Raw genomic sequence first — 20,252 nt, 5'->3', positions numbered from 1 at the left:
ATTGTGTCTTTATTTGTAGACTAAGAAAAAAAAGTTGCATCAACATGAATCCAGAAATGTTTTGATTTCTAAAACACACATTTCCTAACATAGCTTTATTTATTTATTATTATTATTATTATTACTGTAAGAAAAACTTGATGACCCTTCATTAATGTTGAGGCATGCGTAGCGTAGTCGCTAACGCTTTTGTCTTTATGAGAGCAGTCCCGGGCTCAATTCCCAGTAGGGACATTCGGTGGAAGAAGTGCAAGAGCTTTTTCAGGCCAGCCATTCTGAGCGAGGTTTTCCTGAGTTTTCTCATTCACACCAACAAGGGCGCCGATCCTGGGGGGCCCGGGCCCCCCAAAGCTCATGTGGGCCCCCTCATTATATTTATGATATACACTATTTTTCATAATTTGAATGCAATTTGTTTTAAAATCCTCACATATGCCTTCTCCATCTGAATGGGGTCACCCCGAATTTACAGAGAAATTGGCACCCTTGCACACCAGATAAATGCCATGATAGTACCTAACATATCGGCCCCAGGCCGATTCCTTCTTTTCCCAATTCTTTCTTTTTTTCACTTTCCTCCGATAGTGTGATCGCCTAGAGACGTCATCCCTCATATATGACATGCTAACATCGCCATAGATGCCGAAAGCCCAGAAATCTAATTCCTAATCCTAGTGACGGGCTAACATGGCTATAGATGCAGAAAGCTCAGAAATCTAATTCCTAATCCTAGTGACGGGCTAACATGGCCATAGATGCCGAAAGCCCAAAAATCTAATTCCAAATCCTAATCCTAGTGACGGGCTAACATGGCCATAGATGCCGAAAGCCCAAAAATCTAATTCCTAATTCTAATCCTAGTGACGGGCTAACATGACCATAGATACCGAAAGCCCAAAAATCTAGTTCCTAAAGAAACTTTAGTGTAGCTCATTGAGAACAAGAAAGAATAAAAACATGCTCAGCTTTCGAGTGGCATACACAAGAGGGAGCTTCGGGATTTTAACCCCTCCCTTGTGCAAGATGTGAAAAATAAACATTTAAGATATTAAGAATATATATATATATATATATATATATATATATATATATATATATATATATATATACAAACACCTGAACTTATATGAACTTGGAAGTTTTAACCCCCTCGTTTCCGAACTTACGCATACGCAACTGCTTCTTTATATTCTTTTGTTAATTTTGAAATGATTCGAACATTTTTTTCTTCTTTTATGTATAATACACTACTAAAAACTGTATTCCTTTTGAGCCTTCACATACACTCATTAGCAACTGAATTAGACACCCCTAGCTAGTGATATATAATTGCACTTTTACCTTGATACGGCCTCCCATAACCCACAAAGGTTGGTCAAAGCAGGATCCAGAACAGGCACGTCCTTCTCGACAGCATCGTAGGTGTGTCTAATGGGATTGAAATCGGGACTTCTCGGGGGCTAGGCAAGTATTTTAACATCGATGGAGAGCTCATTGAACCAGTAAGCCACAATTTGAGAGTGATGGGCTAGAGCAGTATTTTGCTGTAAATACAGATTACGTGAAATGTGTTGGAGGCAAACAATGGGGGTGAATGTGATTGTAACGGTTCTTGTAACGTTCATCGGGAAGGGACATAGTTAGGTGCACGAGGATTTTTTTTAATCCGCGTGAAGTGAACAGCCCCCATGCGAAGATATCGCCGTCTTGAACTATACGCTTCATTACGGAACAGCGTGTTGTCATAAGAAATGTGGTAAGCGCTCCATTCGTACCGTACGCTTCATTACGGAACAGCGTGTTGTCATAGGGAATATGGTGAGCGCTGCATTCCTACCGTACAGAAAACAGATGACGATCATGCGTTAATCGGCATTCCGTGAGTACTAAACTGAGTAGTGAGTACTATAGTACTATAGTACTCGAGCCGAGTCGTGAAGCTTGGGCTCTAAACCAATCATAGAAATATTTCGCTTGAGCTCTGATACATCGGAAAACTTCGGTACAATTCGTGGAGCTGCTTTCCAAGCGCACACTTAGGGAAATGTCAAATAGCTGAAATTCACCAACAATGTTGCCAAACTATGAAGACATAGTAAATGAATATTTAAAAAAGAAAGCATTTAAAAATTACCAATAATAACAGTCCACAAGAATGACCACTGTAACAATTATTCTAAAACAGTAACACGAATAGTACCAACGAAAATATAACGCAACAAAAAAACAATTAACAAAACGGGAATTTGGCACCAATCCGACAACACTGTACTCTCGGGGATGTCTTCCGTGTAGCGCGAGAGACGACACTGACAAAATTTGATGGGTGGGGATTGACGACCGGAACACAGCCCTCGTGTTCTATTGGGTGGTGAAATCGGTAGATCTAGGTCAAGCTTCACGACTCGGCGCGAATACTATAACCACAAAAAAAACAAATGAAAATGGTATAGCGTTCAGTGCTGCCAAGTCACTAGAACAGAAATGGCGGGCATTTCAAAAGTTGCGTTTTTTAATGAGATACCCCATATTATTATTATTATTATTATTATTATTGCTTCCTGTGTGCGACATACAATACCTTCTTCCATTGCACTTGACTTTATTATGCCTCATCGAATTCTTCGAGAAAACAAGCAAAACCTCCTGCGATAACCAAACATTTAGACTCAGTCACAGTAAGTGTGAGTGAGTGCCGATGTATTAATAACATGGCAAACATCTTTAAGCTACGTTTGGTGCAGAATCAACAAACACTCCATTCCTGTCAAGATGGAAAGGAAGGAATGGATCGAAGGCAAGGGATTTTTTTTTTTTAATTTTCCCTTGTTCAGTCACACATAGTTTATTCTCTCTCTCTCTCTCTCTCTCTCTTTACATATATATATATTAGATACACACTACATATATGCATATATATTGTAGACATTCATATTCTTGTCTATGAAGAAGCGGCAGTCAGTAGATATAAATGATGATGATGGAAAAGTATTTTTTGGAACAAGATGACTGTGTGTTTAGTGTGTTGGTTCTGCTGCTAGAAGCTGTCCCTATGTTAAAGTACTACTTACCACCTACCTGCAAGAGGATAGGTTACAAACAAAATAAGTATGTTTTGCTTTAACCTACGTAGTAGGACGATGTTAAAGGCGATAGCTCTCTCCCTCTCTCTCTCTCCTTTGAATATGTAAATGTATGTGTGTGTGTGTTTAGTGAGCAACATCTGACAGATTTCAGGATATAAATCATTAAAGTTTTCCTACGTCTCCTTGAGAGTTTTGTTTGACAAAAGGTTGGGAAAAATATTTTTTCTTCTTGAATTCCTTCTGGATGGAAATACCAACAACTGTGTTTTTCCCCCTGTATATTTCTTTTTTTATTATTTGTAATACGCAAATATTTCCCCTTCTTTTGTATAATCGGCAGTTGCTTCTTTTTTTTATTTCTGTTGTTATTACATATTTGTCAGAAAGAAAAAAAAAAAAGAAAAGAAAACGTGTATAGTGTCCTTCTGTTTTTCTTGATATTGCGTCGAAGATGATTTTCTCCCCAACCAGCAATTGATGGATGTTTTCTGAGTAAGACAGCGCAGAGTCTGAAAAGGTGTTCCACAAGGCCTTATGATGGATAATGAATCATAGTGTGAAGACGGCGTGGCAGATACATAACAGAGTTATAGAAGCAAAAAAAGGGGTGAGAAGAAAAAGAGCAAAAAGAGACAAGATGGAAGCTTGTGTTAATAGTAAATCGAGGATGAAGTTTACGAAAAAAAAAACTAATAACAAGAGGATGCATATGTATATATACTAAAATATAAAAGCGGCATCTGGATCTTGTTTATTTCAGCCTTAACAACGGGTAATGACAACATCTTTTTAAGGTTGTTGTTTCATTTTGTTGTTGTTGGTACTCGATTATTGTCCCCTAGTATAATAAGTGTGACCTGACACCATCTGGTTTGATGTGTGTATTGTTCTTACATCAGAATTTGAAAGACAGTTACGAGGGAAAAAATTACAGGAAGACAAGATGATGATAAACAAAAAAATCTGAGAGTAAAGAGTTAGATGATAAAGTGGGGTGAGGAGGGGGGAAACCTGAAGGCAGTGGCCTGGCACCACTTCATCATGCGAAACAATACTGACACAACAAGCTGTTGTCCTGGACATAATGCTAAGCTAATAAAGTGTTGATTGGAAAGATGTTGCAGAGGAAATTACTATTTCCATCCCTTTTATTACTACTACTATTGCTACAATCAACACTAAAGTGAATACAATGTTCTCCAAATCATCTCTAATCGATCGATACCTTTCCAGTTTCAAAACAAACTAACTCTCTTGAGTTCCGGAGTTCCTTGATTTCTGCATGTAACTCATTATTCTAATTGTTCTGAAAAAACTAAGTTCGTTTCAGTTTTTTAGCTGTGAAGTAACAGGCTACATAACATTTCTCTTCACTTTTTATTACTTAATATCTAAATATCTTGATCTTACGATACCAGTGAAGTTGTTTAGTTGAAACTAATTTTCAGATTTATTCAGAGAAAACTAGTTGAGAATGCTCCAAGAGCATTGCCAGAACGAACTTAAAAGGAATTAATTTTTTTTATTAACTTCTATACTGGCTTTATACCAATTGTTCTATGTACGGTACTTTATTATTATACTCATTAAACAATTCTTGCAATATATCTATCCATTTATAATTTCCTTCAGTACTGAATTTTTTCACATGTTTTGTTTAAGAGTACTGTTAAAACATTCTACGATTTGTTGTTTTATGAAGACACATGCTCAAAACGGAGGGCTCAAAATTATAAAAAAAATCACAAAATATCATCTCTCTATGACTTATGGTCCCTGACATATGGCTCCTTAAATCTCCCGAAATCGGATTTTTTTTTTGGCCAATATCTCGGGAACGGTAAGAGTGACGCGAAACATGCCATCACTTCTTTTAGATAGTTTTTAATGCTCTATCGAATGGGGGGCTCAAAACTGAAAAATTCGCAAATAACACACACACACACACACACACACACACACACAGAGAGAGAGAGAGAGAGAGAGAACTCAGTAACGAACTTTTTAAGTTCGTTGAAAAGGGTGTCGACTCCAAAATAAGAAGTGAACACATTCAGACTTTTGGGTGTAACAGACTATACAACATTTAATAACTCGCATATTTTATTGATTTTTAACAACATTTTCTAGTATACTTTTCTTTGAAAAGAACAAATAATATTTTGGTTTCTGACTTCATCTGCGAACAATGTCGGGAAATGTTTAGATTTCGGGATTTATTTTGAAAGCTATTCTCATATTTGTTGATCTAAAAAAAAAAAAAAGTTTCTGAGAAGACTTTCGGACTTCTATGACTTGAATAAGTGTTCAAAATTTTTTTTTTTTTTTTTTTTTGAGTTTTGACTCCAAATTTAACTTCTCTGAGAGAATTATGTACATTTAAATGACTACTTTAGTTCCTTTTTCTTCTGGATCTTTGTACATGAATTTACAGAATGAGACGATACAAATTTCGAGACAGGACGAGAAGAAATTCTTTGAGAATCGAGACGAGCTTAGGCTTTACCAGAATTTACGAGACGAGACGAGAAATAATGATTTTTGAACTGATTTCATATGTAAGGATTTAATTTCGAAACAAATTAATTTTTTTCAATACACGTAACAGTGACTATACAGCTTGTATATATTATCATGAAACTTAACGGTATAGCCTAACTTCTTGGTTAGCAACTAATAACTTATTTTGTTTTTTTTATCCCACAGTTCCACCATCTGTCAAAGTATTTCCACCAAGCGGGAAAGTGACGACGAGAAAAGGAAGCACTGTAACATTAGAGTGTAAAGCATCTGGTAACCCTGTTCCTAGCATCGAATGGTCGAGAGCGGTAAGTAGCAAGGGATTTTTAATTCAAAACTTGCCTTCGAGGAATTTCTTCTTTGTCTTGTTTGTATAACCTGTAACATTTGTAGGGGGGAATGAAGTAAGATGAAAACCACCATTCCACACCTTGTTAATTTCTTTCCTCGCATGTGTCTGTCTGTCTGTCTTCCTCTTACCTTCATCTTGTTTGGTGATCAGTTAATTTGCTTTTCGTACTCTCTTTCTCTCTCTTCCCCATTTTCTAATTGTTTTTTTTTTCATTCTTTCGTTGGCGATAACATGATAATAGAAGATAATTAACTAAGAATCTGAAAGCTTCTATTGAAATAGCCTGCTGTGAGGTAACTATAAGAAGCAGTGTTTCCAATTGTTACACTCAAAGTTGCCCAGATTGTATCTTTATGTTTTTATCAGTATCATCATAGATATACTGCTATTATTGACAGGTCATTTGCTGAAAATTGAGAAGCATCTATGATCCACGGTCTTCAGCGAAGCTCTTCGTCTCCACGGAGAAATTATCTGTTTCATACCAACCCTTTTAAAATCCATAGTACGTTTACGTACTGCGATGTTGTCTTTAACCGCTAATTTAGGTACTATAACAGGCATTTAAGCCGGTTCTTTTCATTGGCCAAGTCAGACATGGACCAAAGCATAGCCCAGATGCATTTTGGAACCAGATGATCAACTTAATGGCGCCAAGTGGGAGCGGAGATGGGGCGTGACATCACATTTTTTTCTTGAGGCACTTTTCCCGCATTTTCCCTAATTTCTCATTTGTAGTGTATGATATGGGCATGCGAGTGGTACCCTTTAAAAGGTTGCTTTATTCTGAAGAGAATGATATATGAACCACGACCCTACAATAAAAAATAATGATGCAGTAAATTTTTACATTATGTTCTACGTATATAGATAGGTACTTTTGACCTTGTACCCGATTTCAAAATATTTCCCCCTCTTAGTTTTTAAAATATCAAATTGAAATTTTGCACACGTATTGTGTACGTAAATATGTAATTTTTCTGTGATTATGAGATCCCTACGTTAACCCAGGAACGGGCCAGAGGGGTGCAAAATTTATGAAAAAAGTTATTTTCGAAAAAAAAAACCTCCCGGTTTTCCCATTTCATGTGTATGATATGGACAAGTGACTGGTACCGTTGGAAAGGCTGCTCTATTGTGAAAGAAACGAGGTATGAACCATGATTCTACAATAAATAGCAATGAAACTGTATCTGCTTGACTGAAAGTCTAAAATTTACCTAAAAAAAAGAGGATCCTAAAAGGGCTATAGACTTTCTTGTTCCTCCCTCTTTTTCCTGCCAAGTTCCCTTCTATTACGTCCCTTATGGATTCCCAGTCAGTTTCTTCCTCCTCTTACAACCAGGATAATTCTCGTTTCCTCTACTGTTAGTAACAGTTTCTCAATCGCTTACCGTTATACCCAACTAATTTTCTCGAATCTTCTCCACATACAATTTAAAAGCACTCCAATTTTTTCATCGCTTTTGCGTAGTGTTAATTTTATTTCCATAGTGATATATATTAACATAGCTGGTAGTCATTTAAATTGGTAACGAACGAGGAAACTAAGATATAATACTCCATGTCCAGAGTTTTGGCCTTAAACTACGACTTTTGTTTTATTTCTTAGTTTATGATTAAAAGCTAGTACTAGAATTTGAAATTCTAATGCTATCAGATTAAAGTTGAATAAACTCAATATAACATAATATATCGTATAGGCCTATGTAGAATTTTAAATAAACTTTAACTAAATTGCTATAAAGAAACAAACATGATTTATGTTTATCTCACAACTGTAAAATAAACATAGAGCCTTTTTTTTTTCATAGAGCCTTTGCATCATTTGGCTAGTAGGACTGAGGTAAATTTTGAAAGGCAGCAGGAATCGCACTCGAGGCCTTCCGATTACGGGGTGACATGAGAGGATAAGATACATTACGAGTTCCTGATTGTATGCGCTAAAAGTTCTGAATATGTGCATGTAAATATTCATTAAAAATTCTGAATACATGCATGGAAATATGCACTAAAAAATCTGAATATATTCATGCAAATATATACTAAAAATGCTGAATATATACGTGTAAATATCCATTACAAATAAGTATTATGCACTAAATAAGTAATAGTCACTTATGGAAAAACTTACTCATTTCAAAATAACTTTTTACAATGTTTACTGTGTGCAAAATGAATTTCTGCAGTATACTACTAGAAGGGTCCTATCTACTATTATTTCTTTCATATTTTCTATTTCAAACTCCGTCTATTTTCTGATAGGTTTATCGACCGAAAATTACTTTTCAACATCAAATGACATGATTGAATAATGTTTGTACAGTCAGCGACAGAAATTCTTTCCTTTAGTAATATTTATTTTGGAAATAACGTTGGTACGGCTGAACGTACAGAAAAGTGTATTCCTTTCATTACACTGAAAATTATACTCAAGATTTTCTTCCACTCTGAAGTTATTTATTAAACTAATTTTATCAAATAGAAAGAACTTTTGTCGCTGAGTGTACAATGACATAGAAAGTTAGGAGCATTCATCTGGCAAATACTTACTGACAGTGGCGTAACTAAAGGCTTGGGGCTCCCCAGCAGACCGCGTGGATTAAGTCCCCTTCTCTACGTCTCAGTTCACGCTTTGGGGGCACCTGTTGGCTTATCTCTCCACAATGGGGGGTCTGCGGGGTTCTTACTTACGATCCGTTTACTGATCCCACACATGTACTGGTAGATTGACTCAATCTTTCCTATCCCTGGATTTCAGCTAAACATCTTATCCAAATTCTGTTTTAACCCTTTTTCCAGTTTCGTCTGTCTGGTGCAGAACTTTAATAAGATTTCTTGGCAAGTTTGTCGTCGTCCGGAAACTCAAGGAGCATCGGTTGTCGAAAAATATAATGAATATTACATTTTTGAATTGTCTTCAATTGTCGAAAAATATAATGAACAAAATTACTGTCATACAGAATAATTTTGTCATGCTAGAAAAGACAATATCAAAGGGTAAGAAATCAAGTTTTTAAAAAATCTAAAACAGGAGAGTACAAATTCATACGTTAAAAAATTAAAATGATTCGTACATTCAAACATATGTAGAAATATGTGAATGCCTTCAGCAGTGGCGTATTTAACGGGGCTTCCGGGCTTAAGCCCCCGAAATGTTATTTACTATATTAAAGTAAATTAAATATCTTGCAGAATTTTCACATTTACAGGACTAAAGTTACTAAAGTCCCCTCCCCGAAATAAAATCGTAAATACGCAACTGGCCTTTAGAATATGCACTAAACTTCAAAATGCATTTTTGAAAACCTGGGCCCTACTGATTACCTACGCCCTGTTTGAGAGAAAAAGACAGCTAGAAATGTACTGATTAATTAATGTGAAATATTCATTAAAAATTTTCGAGCTGCTTAAAGTAATATGTTTATATAAAACTGTGTGCTTTTTTCGTTTGCCTTTGTAGCGAGTGATCCTCTTTTTGGTTTCCAGTTAAAACATAAGCTTTATTCATAGCCTAATAGCTGGAACGTATGACTTTGGTACACAAGGTAACTGATTCGATTCCCAGTGTGAGAGGTTAAGCGCTCCGTAATGGTTTACATCCGAGTTTAGGCTGCACGTCTCGTCCTAATACAGGGTGGCGTGGAGCTGACTGACACATTTCAAACTTGAATATTGCACAGCCGTAATTACTTATATTGGTCAGCGAGATGAGAACCGAAAGAGGAAAGAATGTTACGTTCTATGGTCAGTGACAATGAAGTATTGGAGCACAGAATATTGTGTTACCTCAGTTCGTAGTTATTATGAAATTAAGTCTGGGCCAGAAGTGCAACGGTTTTTTTAGAAGAAACTTTAATATTGGTCTCTCCACGTTCTCAGAAGTTCGCACTATTCTTTTGAGCTCCATGGTTCACATCCGCACATTATCAGTCTCTTCATACTCTTCCCTCAAGCCAGTATGGCATCCGAGACGAAACCTTACCATATCGACCAACCTTGAAATTTCGTTTAAAAGAAGATGTACTTCTGGCATAGACTTAATTTCATAACAACTACGAACTGTGGAAACATGTTGTTCTGTACTACAATACTCCACTGTGACTGACCATATAACATGGCGTTCTTTCCTCTTTCGGTTCTCAACCCCGCTAACCAATATAAGTTATTAAGCCTACTCAACATTCAAGTTTGAAATGTATCAATTGCCTCGGCGCCTTTCTGTATATTTCTTACTACTGAACACTGACAAGGGACGTAAATATAAAACCGTGAATAAATAAATCTGTTTGAAACATAGAATTTTGATGTTAACGCATAGTTTCAAGCCAACTGGGTTAGAATTTAAAAACTTCCGATAATCACACGTAGCACAACAGAGCAAATATGCTGACATTTCAGCAAACTAGCTACAGAAAATTATGAATTGTATGTTCGAGAGTGTAGAAGAGAGACAATTTTATAATTCAAATGAACTATTTTTAATCTTTGTATAACGCTAGTACTGGGAAGCAAGGGGCTGTGAACAGCAGACATGTTTAAACCTATTGTTTCCTCTTTTGTGATCAGTAAATAAAACTGCGTATTTCAGGCATAATTAGTTTCAAAACAAACACATGTTTTATTTTATATTGTCCGATGTGAAAATAACCTGGACATAGGTTTTTCAGAACTATTCACTAATATAATGCAGTGAGTGGTTTCCCATGGTCTACATCTGTTACCAGGAACATTTAAAAAAGTGTTTTTTTTTTTAAGTTTTAATTTAAATGAAAATCTGCCTGTGTATTTTAATTTTCTCGTTCTACTTTTAACAGACACTCATTAGATAAATCTAATCACTGTTTTAAAAAAATCATACCTACGAAAGAATTAGTAAATTTATGTATGTTTGTAAGAGAATCTTCAATCATTTGAACTTTGTTTTATCTATTACTTAAGAATCAAGGTTCTGAACAACTAATATTTCAGAAGTAGTTATATAGTAGGTTAGATCAAACTTGGCATTGAGAAAGATCTTAAGTTTGGTGAGCTAGGTTCGAAGAAAAGTCAAATGGAAGACTAAAAAAATACATAGAAGCCCCAGTATTTCTCCAGATCCAATGAATGTATATATACGTATATATTACTAATAAAGTTATTAATAGCGACCGTAATTATTACTGTTAAAATATAATCTTGACATTTTAATCCACAAGATTATAATTTACAGCTTAAGTTATTCAGTCTCAGCTGAAATAGCCTACCCATTCTTCGCATGGGTCAGATAAGATATCTTTGTAACAAACTAAACAACGAAAGAAAAAAAAATATCGGTCATTTTCTACTACTTTTACATATCCCGGTAAACGCCCCCTGAGATATTCTAGTTCGAATTTTTAAAAAAAATCACCTCTGGCCCGCCAGCCGATGGTGGCTGTATTTGGAAGTCAACGCCTATGGGAGTATCACCATTCATCTCAGCGAACGCGAAAACTATGAATTTGACACTAAAATTGGTTATTTTCTACTACTTTTACATGTCCCGTTAAATTGTCCCTCTGAGACCCCCCGGTTTGAATTTAAGGGAAAAAAACCGCTCTGTCTTGGTCTGGGGCCTGGACCAAGGTATCCGTAACCAAAATTTGGTAACTCTTGGTCTATTCGTTTGGTCCCCAGGCTGCACACACACGCATACAAACACTTTATATATATATTAGATTTATAGAAACTGAATTCAAATTTTTTGTGAAAGCATAAAGCTGAACAATGCATTTATAGAACTCGTTACAGTTCAAGAAGAATGTTCTATATGGTTTTTATTCAGTGTTTTTATTTGAACCATGCTAACTTGATATAACAAAAAGGGACCCGGTGGCTTAGTGCTTATTTCTGCTGCATGGAGTCCCTGTTTCGTTTCCCGGCCAAGTTAGTTTCTGGTGGACAACATTAGGTCCATGGGTTTTATCAGATTACTCCTATTTTCTCCCACACTCTCACTCCACAAATGCTTCCATCATTATTCACTTGCCTTAATCATTGCCTCCCTTCAGCTAAAGGACCTAATCATGATACGTTAAATATTAAATTTCGAATTAACAACGAGGGAAGAATAGGTTTTCTGAATAATAAAGACCTTGTATTAGGTTCTGAAATGACTTTTTGTTTACTTTCGCAGTGCTCACATTTAGGCTATTCACACAAATTATTTGAAGCTCGTAGAAAACTGTTCTTCGAAGTGAAAACGTGAGGGAAGCGTAATTCCATACCGTTAATAATAATAATAATAATAATAATATAATGAAGAAGAAGAAGAAACAAATTCCAATGTATAATGGCTCTCACAGACTATCTAAAATAAACACAACAATGTTCACCGGTTTCTGGGCCATAACAAGAAACTAATGACCGATACCAAGCCATACTACAAGTACCAGCTAAGTCCAGTACTTCAAAATGATAAATTCAAACTCTACTGGAATCGAGAAATCAGAACGGACGTAACTGTACCTGTAAACAGACCCGATATCACTAGTATCACTAAAGCAAACCAAGAAGTAACCCTCACAGATGTAGCAGTACCATTGACTCATAACATACGTACAGCATTCAGTATGAAAATAAGCAAATATAAAGACCTGGCAGACGAAATGGAAAAGTTGTGCAAATGTCTGAATGTCACAGTAAGACCAATCATTATTTCAGCTACTGCAATTGTTCCTAAAAGTAGATCTACTGTGGCACAACTTGAATAGATAAACGCAAATCATCATCTAACAGATCTACAGAAATCAGTAATACTAGACACCTGTCATATGGTCAGAAAGTTCTTTGGAGAAGAAGAACTCTGCACTTGCCAGAGACGGCGATTTGATTAAGCTAAAACTGGTTTAAATCGGGATACAGCAATAATAATCATAGTGTAAATAATAATAATAATAATAATAATAATAATAATAATAATAATAATAATAATAATAATAATAATAATAATAATAATAATATAGTATAAAATTTCATGTATTCAGGGTTGTGTTAATTTTATGCCTGGAAGTTTGTGTTTAGGCATCACTTCCCATCTAGTCTAAAAAGACAAACTTTCTGCATAATTTTCAAGCACTATCAAGCTGGTTAAGCAACCAAACCAATAATAATAAGAAGAAGAAGCTCGGTTGCATATCGTAATCTTGTAGTCAACAAGGTAATGCTAGCTTGAAAACCAATTAACCAGCCAAGGATTGAACCTAGGAGTGGGGCACAGTGGCTCAGTGGTAGGGCGCTTTTTATCTATGGTGCGTGGGGCACGGGCGGATCCAGGGGGGGCGATCTGGCAATCGGCCCCCCCGAAGAGGAAACTTTCTTATTTTATATATATAAATAAAACCCTTCCCAAAGTTTGGAACCCTTAAAAGTAGCAGTATGACAACTTACCGCCCCCCCCCCCCAGAAGTCGGTCCTGGATCCGCCCCTGGCGTGGGGTCCCTGGTTCGATCTGCGGCCAAGAAAGTTTGTGGTGGACAACATCATGTTCGTGGGTTTTTTCGGAGTATTCCCGTGTCCTCCCTCTTTCTCATTCCACCAATTTTCCATTATCATTCACTTGCTTTAATCATCGTCTCCCTTAGCCTCACATGGCTAATCGTGGAACGTTCAACTCAAAGATTTTGTTTCATTTTTTGAACCAATTATTCACCAGCCTTTTGAAGGCACTCTCGGCCTAGAGAGACTGAGTACAAATACCAGTTATGACTGTAGGCCGCGATTTTTAAAAAAAGCGAGAACGCTAACCATACATCTTCTGTGCAAAATAAACCTATACGAAATGTCACCTCGATCACAGCTCGTGCGAATTGAGTTTTATGGTGGACAAACGCAGTGTGCGTATGTTTTCTCGGGCTTCTTCCGTTTCCTCCCACTTTCTTCAATCCACATTTTCATTTATTTCTCATCATCACCGTCTTTTCTAGCCTAGCCGGCATATACGTGGGACGTAAAACTTAAAGATTTACAAAATGTTATTTATTACCATGAATATTGTCCTTTTCTTCACTAGTTGGCAACTTTGAAGTAGAAAAAGTAACAAAGCTGTGATCATGTTGTTTTTCGATTTTTCAGTTAGTTTTTCTTCCTGTCCCCTACCCCCGCCTTATTCCTTGAGCATAGTTTTTTGTTCATGAATAGAATAGAATAGACGAGGCAAAACAAAGAAGAAAACGTTAGAATGAGTTGAGTGAGAGAGTGTGGAATTTGAGTAGAAATCCTCAGCATATGATGAGGTATTCTAAAGGAAAAGAACACAACCGTTTAAAAACAAAATGAACAAAAAGAAGGTAGAAGAAAGAATGCAATTTTGAAGCGTAGAAACTAGATATGCTTAACATGTCTTTTTTTTTTTTTTTTTTTTAATGTTTTAAAACCTCACCAATATTGCTGTAACGTTTTTCAAAGGCGACGGAGGATTCCTGTAGTAACAACAGCACAAGTAAAGAAGATTCACCAGCAATGTCTTCAGGCTATTCCAACTAACTTCAACATTTTAGTTACATGCTGTGAAGTGTATAATCTATTATTTTACTTTTTAATTAATTATTCAAATTAGAAAAATCAATTATGTTCGAAATGCTCTGCTCTTTACATTGATTAGAGCTTACTCGTGACTATCAGATGTATTGGTTCAATGAAAACTTGACTCATGAACCACTGAACAACGACCCACCATGACCCACTCGGATCCACTACCCAAAAAAACTCATCGGGCCTTATGCAGAGATGTTCTGACGCGTGATTAGTGCCATACTAAAGAGTTCGACTAACATATGTTTCCGGCAATAGTTTGGTCTTTAGTATAACGCTAATCATACGTCAAAACGACTTTGCGCTAATCAGAGTTTGAATTTCTACGGTCAATCGCTTAAGTATCGCTCTATTACAATACGATGGATGTGACCTTTATGTAAGGGCCTGGTAGTAGATTCGTAAATAAAAGTAAACAATCATGAATATTCATGAGTGTGTACTTTTCTGACATGGTAGCACTTGGTAATGCACGTTTTAAAAAATGGATACACCCTTTTTCCCCGCATACTAATGACACATAATGTATGCAGGTGCGGCCGGAGGTAACATGACATATAATAAATGGTTTCCGGTCAAAAGAAATGTTAATTGGACAAGCAGAATACAGAAAAAACCTTTTCGGAAATAAAATATGCAGATCACACACGTAGAACAAGGTAATTCATTAATATGCAGCACATGTAACGCGACAGCTGCTGGAGAATTTTCTAGAAATTTGGATCGTTGGTATGGGATATCACGTGATGGACGAAACATATTAAATAGCCAGTGTTTTTTAGTGAAAAGGAGTTATAGATTGGTTTTAAAGCATGGATTCACCGAACTCTTTGAATTTTAGTACAAGAGGTGAAAGTGATCTCGCAGAATCATCATCTTTGCCGGGGACAGAGGTTTTATCCCAACCGGTGGTGAGCCCGCACTTTCCGCCACTGGAAACAGAAGTTACCCCGTCTAACTTGGATGTATTACCGGGAACAGAAGTTTCATCCCAACCGGTGGTGAACCCGCAACTTCCGCCACTGGAAACAGAAGTTACCCCGGCCAACTTGGATGTATTACCGGGAACAGAATTTTTATCCCAACCGGTGGTGAGCCCGCAACCTCCGCCACTGGAAACAGAAGTTTTCCCGTTACTTGATGTGGATCATGAAATAGAAGAATATCCCCCTACACCTTCACCAACAGTGAGTAATTCCCCGGTGCAGAATTGGGAGTTGGAAGAATTTTTGAATTTGCCATGTGAGTGTACTGTGGAACGTACATCATTGGATTGTATAAAAGACTGTATAATATACTGGAAACCAGACGATATATGTATTTGTTTTGCTTGCGGGTTCGGAGACGGCAGTCAATGGACACATGATTGTTTGGTGTTGGATACGGAATCTCTTGAACGGAAAGCTATAGATGCTGTAACGAAATTTGAAGTTCGTGAAGAATTATTATCAATTTACAGAAAAAAGCATGGACAGCCTTTTGCGATGATATGGAATTTCATTGAACGTTTTCGAGATCTTGTGTGGGACTTTGAATACAGACCCATTCTATTAAAAATTTTACTAGAAAAAGATTATGGGAAATACGTGGACATATGTTAAATTGTGTATTGTTTGATTTCCTTTTATTAGTAATCATGTATTGTGATAGTGAGAATTGTGGACAAAACATTAGTGAAAATTGTGTGTTAGAAACGATAACTGTATACTTACGCTCAAATGGAATAAGTGGTATGCAGCATAATCCTGGAACTTTTCTTGAAAAGCACTTGTTGAATGATAAGACTTTAGTAGAACTCTTTGAAATTTTTCATGAACGGCATCGTGAAATTTCAATCACAAACTTTATGTTAAAAACTGGTGAATGTTTAAAAAATACTGAATTTATTGGACAACTTATTCCAGTTGTCATGGAACGTTCGTGTGAAATTTCAGTTTGCCATAAAATGTATATTGTAGACATACAGGGATTTAAGATTTCCCCGAATGAATTTGTGATACGTGAATTTTGTCTTACTGCGTGTGATGATACTTTAAATTTTCATTGTTTAGTAAAAGTACCATGTGAATTTAACGATTTACCAATAGGTTGCCAAAAACAAATCGATTGGCTTACAAACCACTTGCATGGCTTGTCATGGTCTAGTAAGACTGGCTATCTCGTATCACATATTCGGAATATTATGTATGATTTTTGTGCATTAGATGCAACTTTCCTTTGTAAAGGTGGGGAAAAATCCATTTGGATAAAGAAAATCTTTGCGTTAGCAAACGTTGTGGATCTGGAAAGAAAAGGTTGTCCACCATTAGCAGAATTACAAGGTACCTACCGTTTGTAATGAAATTTGTTCATTTCATAAGCAAGTAGAATCAAAATCGGCATGTGCATATCGAAATGCACAACAATTGAATTATTGGTGGAAAAATGAGCGATCCACAACCCTTACTAAGGGCATAGCAAGTTTAATGTTTTCATTGTAATCTTAAAATTATTGTAAGGAAGATATATTTTATGGAGAAATAAAAATATAAAAGTTTTAAAAAATTGGTATTTATTTATTTCTAAAAATCTACAAACATCTACTTTTTTTCTTTTTCATTATGTTTTCTACATGTTTTTTAACAAGCTTATCATTATTTTTTAATTTTTTATGATTAAACATTGCAATACATTTGTCAAATGAAACACCACGTATCATATAATACAGAAAATATAATACAAAATATCCACACATGATAGAATGATTATCTTGAACTTGTACAGTATTTACAAAATAGAGTTTACAATTCCTTTGTAGGAACTGTTGAATTAGTTTAGGCACACCCTGTGCCAGAGAATCAAAATAGTATCCATGTTTATTGTTATTGATATAGATCGCTACCCAATGGCTACCAGGTAAATCAGACTTGTCCAAATTAATAATCAGTCCTACAGGGTGTTGAACAAGTATAGGTAAACGATCAATGGGATAAATTCCAGTCACATTTGCACCGGTAATACAGTCCTTTAGTAACACTTGTAATAATTGATCACTATACATGTTTATTAGTCTATTTCATCCTTACTTTCCTCCTCTTGTTTTATTTTTGATGGAACATACGTTGCACTATTTGGATTTACGTATAAAACATAACCATAGACTATTAAGTATTCGGCATATAATAAAGCTTCACGCACACAACACTTAAATTGTCCAAATCTATGTTTTAAATAAGCACAAGAGTAAACATGAAATCCCAAGGAAGACGCTTTTGGGCACTGTAAATCTTCTAAATTCACAACAGTCCGTTCCAATAGTTGCTGCAGATAGTCCTGACGTGTTTTACCATAAGTATACAAGGTACAGGTATTAGCACAATATTGTTTCAATATAGTAGGTAACAATGAGTAATCTACATCGCCATTGTACCAGTCAATACCATAATCATGTTGTACTAGATGTTTATTCGAAAGTATGAGCGGCACACGTAATTCATGTAATGGATATGGTGGTTTAAAAATCCAGCTTTGTACAAAGGGGATATCAGGATTTACAATTGCAAGTTCCTTAATAATAATATGATCATCATTATCGTTGAACGCGGAGAAGTGAACAATAACCCTCATGGCACTCAAATGACGAAATTTTACATTGTATGATCAGTATATACATTCCTGTCTTTATCGATTTGAATGAGAGTGTCAAATTGAGCGTACACAATACATGTAATGGAATTTTGTAGAGGTTGAGAAAATGATAATTTTAAATTGACAGGGGAATCACGTATGACATCCCACGTAGAATCATCTAATGTTCCTGTTGGAGATAGAATGAACGGGTACAAAGTGTATCCATGTCGAAATTCTTCACGGGAAATTGTATGTGAATGATCTTGATAATATATACCAGTACCGGAAAACAGAGTGGAATATGTTTGAACATATAATCCATTTTCAAAATTAGGAGTGAGGGGTGTCGGTGGAAATGATTTTGAACCAACTTGTAATTGCAGTTTATTAACGTTAAAATGTTGAAATTCAAAAGGATTTACATGTGGTTGACCATTAAATGCAGCGTTTGATACAAAACCTATAACAACACCTTTTGGTACTTTACCCAAAAATAAATTATCGAGATTATATGAACTTACTTCTGCGGGAATGGTATAGGTACGAGTTTCAACACGAGTAAGAGGTATGCTGGCCGGAATGTGTTCCATGCCAGCATTGATTTGCATAGCTAAGTCGGCAGCAATATCTAGACGCCGCACGTGAAGTGTCACGTCTTGAAGTTTGACTTTATATGCTGTATTTTCAGCAGACATTAAACAAAACGTATCTTTTGTACGATGTAATTTTACACGTAAGCTTACTTTATTAGGAAGCATACATCCCACACCGGCAATATCAGCATGGATACGGCCATACATATCGAATGATGCACTATTTCTAACATACTGGGCACGATTTGTAAATCCAGTATTTGCATTACCTAATACATTAAATTGGTTTGCAGTATCTTTATACCATAATCCCCCAGTTAAATGGGTTCGAGCGGCATCACTACCATAATTTAATAATGTTTCGATATAAGCACGGTACGGATATGAACCAGATGATGAACTAATTAATTTATCGTTTAATAAAACATCAACTTGACTAAATAACGAATGAAGAAAATTATTTACAGGTGCAACAATATCCGCCGCAACTAAATTTGTATTATCGTTTTTTGTAATTTTACATTTTACATAGAGATACAAGTATGCAGTGTGAATAAAATCACCAGTTTCACCAGGTACAACAAATTCAATTGGTCCTTCTGACGATAAAGTAGAAACCGGACGATATTCAACAGTGGAAGACGACTCAATAGCAGTTTGAGTCATTGGAATAGTAAACAAATCAAGTTCACTTGTACAACATTCAGGACTGCTTCCACTGAGTAAAGCCATGATTAACTAAATATATCACCTGAATATTTTCGATTACGTTTGACCGGAGGACCGAATTGTACAATAGCAGGAGCCTTACGTTTTCGTGGACGTCTCTTACCACTACCGGTTAACAACTGACTAAGTTTATTTGCAGCTTTAGTTTTTAATGTTTCTCCAGCTTCTTCTACGCGAGCACGAACGGATTCTTTAAATGGACGGTCTTCTAGTACATCACCTGCAACTTGTATTCCTGTTTGTAACGCTTGCCGGCCTACAGCTTTGGCACCTTGTTTTAATAAAGGCAATGCAAAACGAAATAAACCTTTAAAGAAACTACCAATCCCATGACCCCGTTGATAAACTGGACCTGAAAAGAAGGGAAGGCCACGTCCCCGCTGATAATACGTATGTTGCTTTTTCATTTTCCAGGAGAACGTTTAAAATGAAGTGTCACTGTCAATGTCCCGGAACGAAATGGTAAATTTCGTCCTGCGTGGTCCTTTAGTAGTATTTCAACACTGTTAAAGCAAAATTTAGAGAGTGGTATATAGTGAATATCTTGATATCGTAACGTTTGAACTTTTCCATAAGTCATATTGCCAACAGTTGCAATACGTAGTAAGGGAGCTTGCGTATCTCCCACCAATTGATATTCAATAAGATCAGTATACACAAAAATTTGAAAAGGATATCCAATATCTAAGTATGGTTGTTTAAATCCCTGTTTTTGAATAACGAGGTCATTTTTTTCATGAAAACCTAGTTGTATAGCCAAAGTAGGTGAAAGTGTTATAAATTCAACGTTTGGTTCAGAAGTAACATGAA

The 20,252-nt window shown here is 36.0% G+C and overlaps 1 protein-coding gene across 3 annotated transcripts in view; it reads left to right on the top strand.

Moving 5' to 3' along the window:
- Positions 1–20,252, top strand: part of klg (klingon) — a 1,029,592-nt gene that overhangs the window by 778,260 nt on the left and 231,080 nt on the right. For all 3 annotated transcript variants that reach the window (XM_081726054.1, XM_081726053.1, XM_081726052.1), the window contains one exon: positions 5,793–5,914. In XM_081726054.1, coding sequence (XP_081582180.1) covers positions 5,793–5,914 — 122 coding nt within the window. The remainder of the gene's footprint in view (positions 1–5,792; positions 5,915–20,252) is intronic.

This window comes from Thermobia domestica, chromosome 9 (genome assembly GCF_964235325.1).
Source record: "Thermobia domestica chromosome 9, izTheDome1.hap1.1, whole genome shotgun sequence".
In the NCBI taxonomy this organism is placed as follows: domain Eukaryota; kingdom Metazoa; phylum Arthropoda; class Insecta; order Zygentoma; family Lepismatidae; genus Thermobia; species Thermobia domestica.
This window is presented reverse-complemented; position numbering and strand designations above follow the sequence as displayed.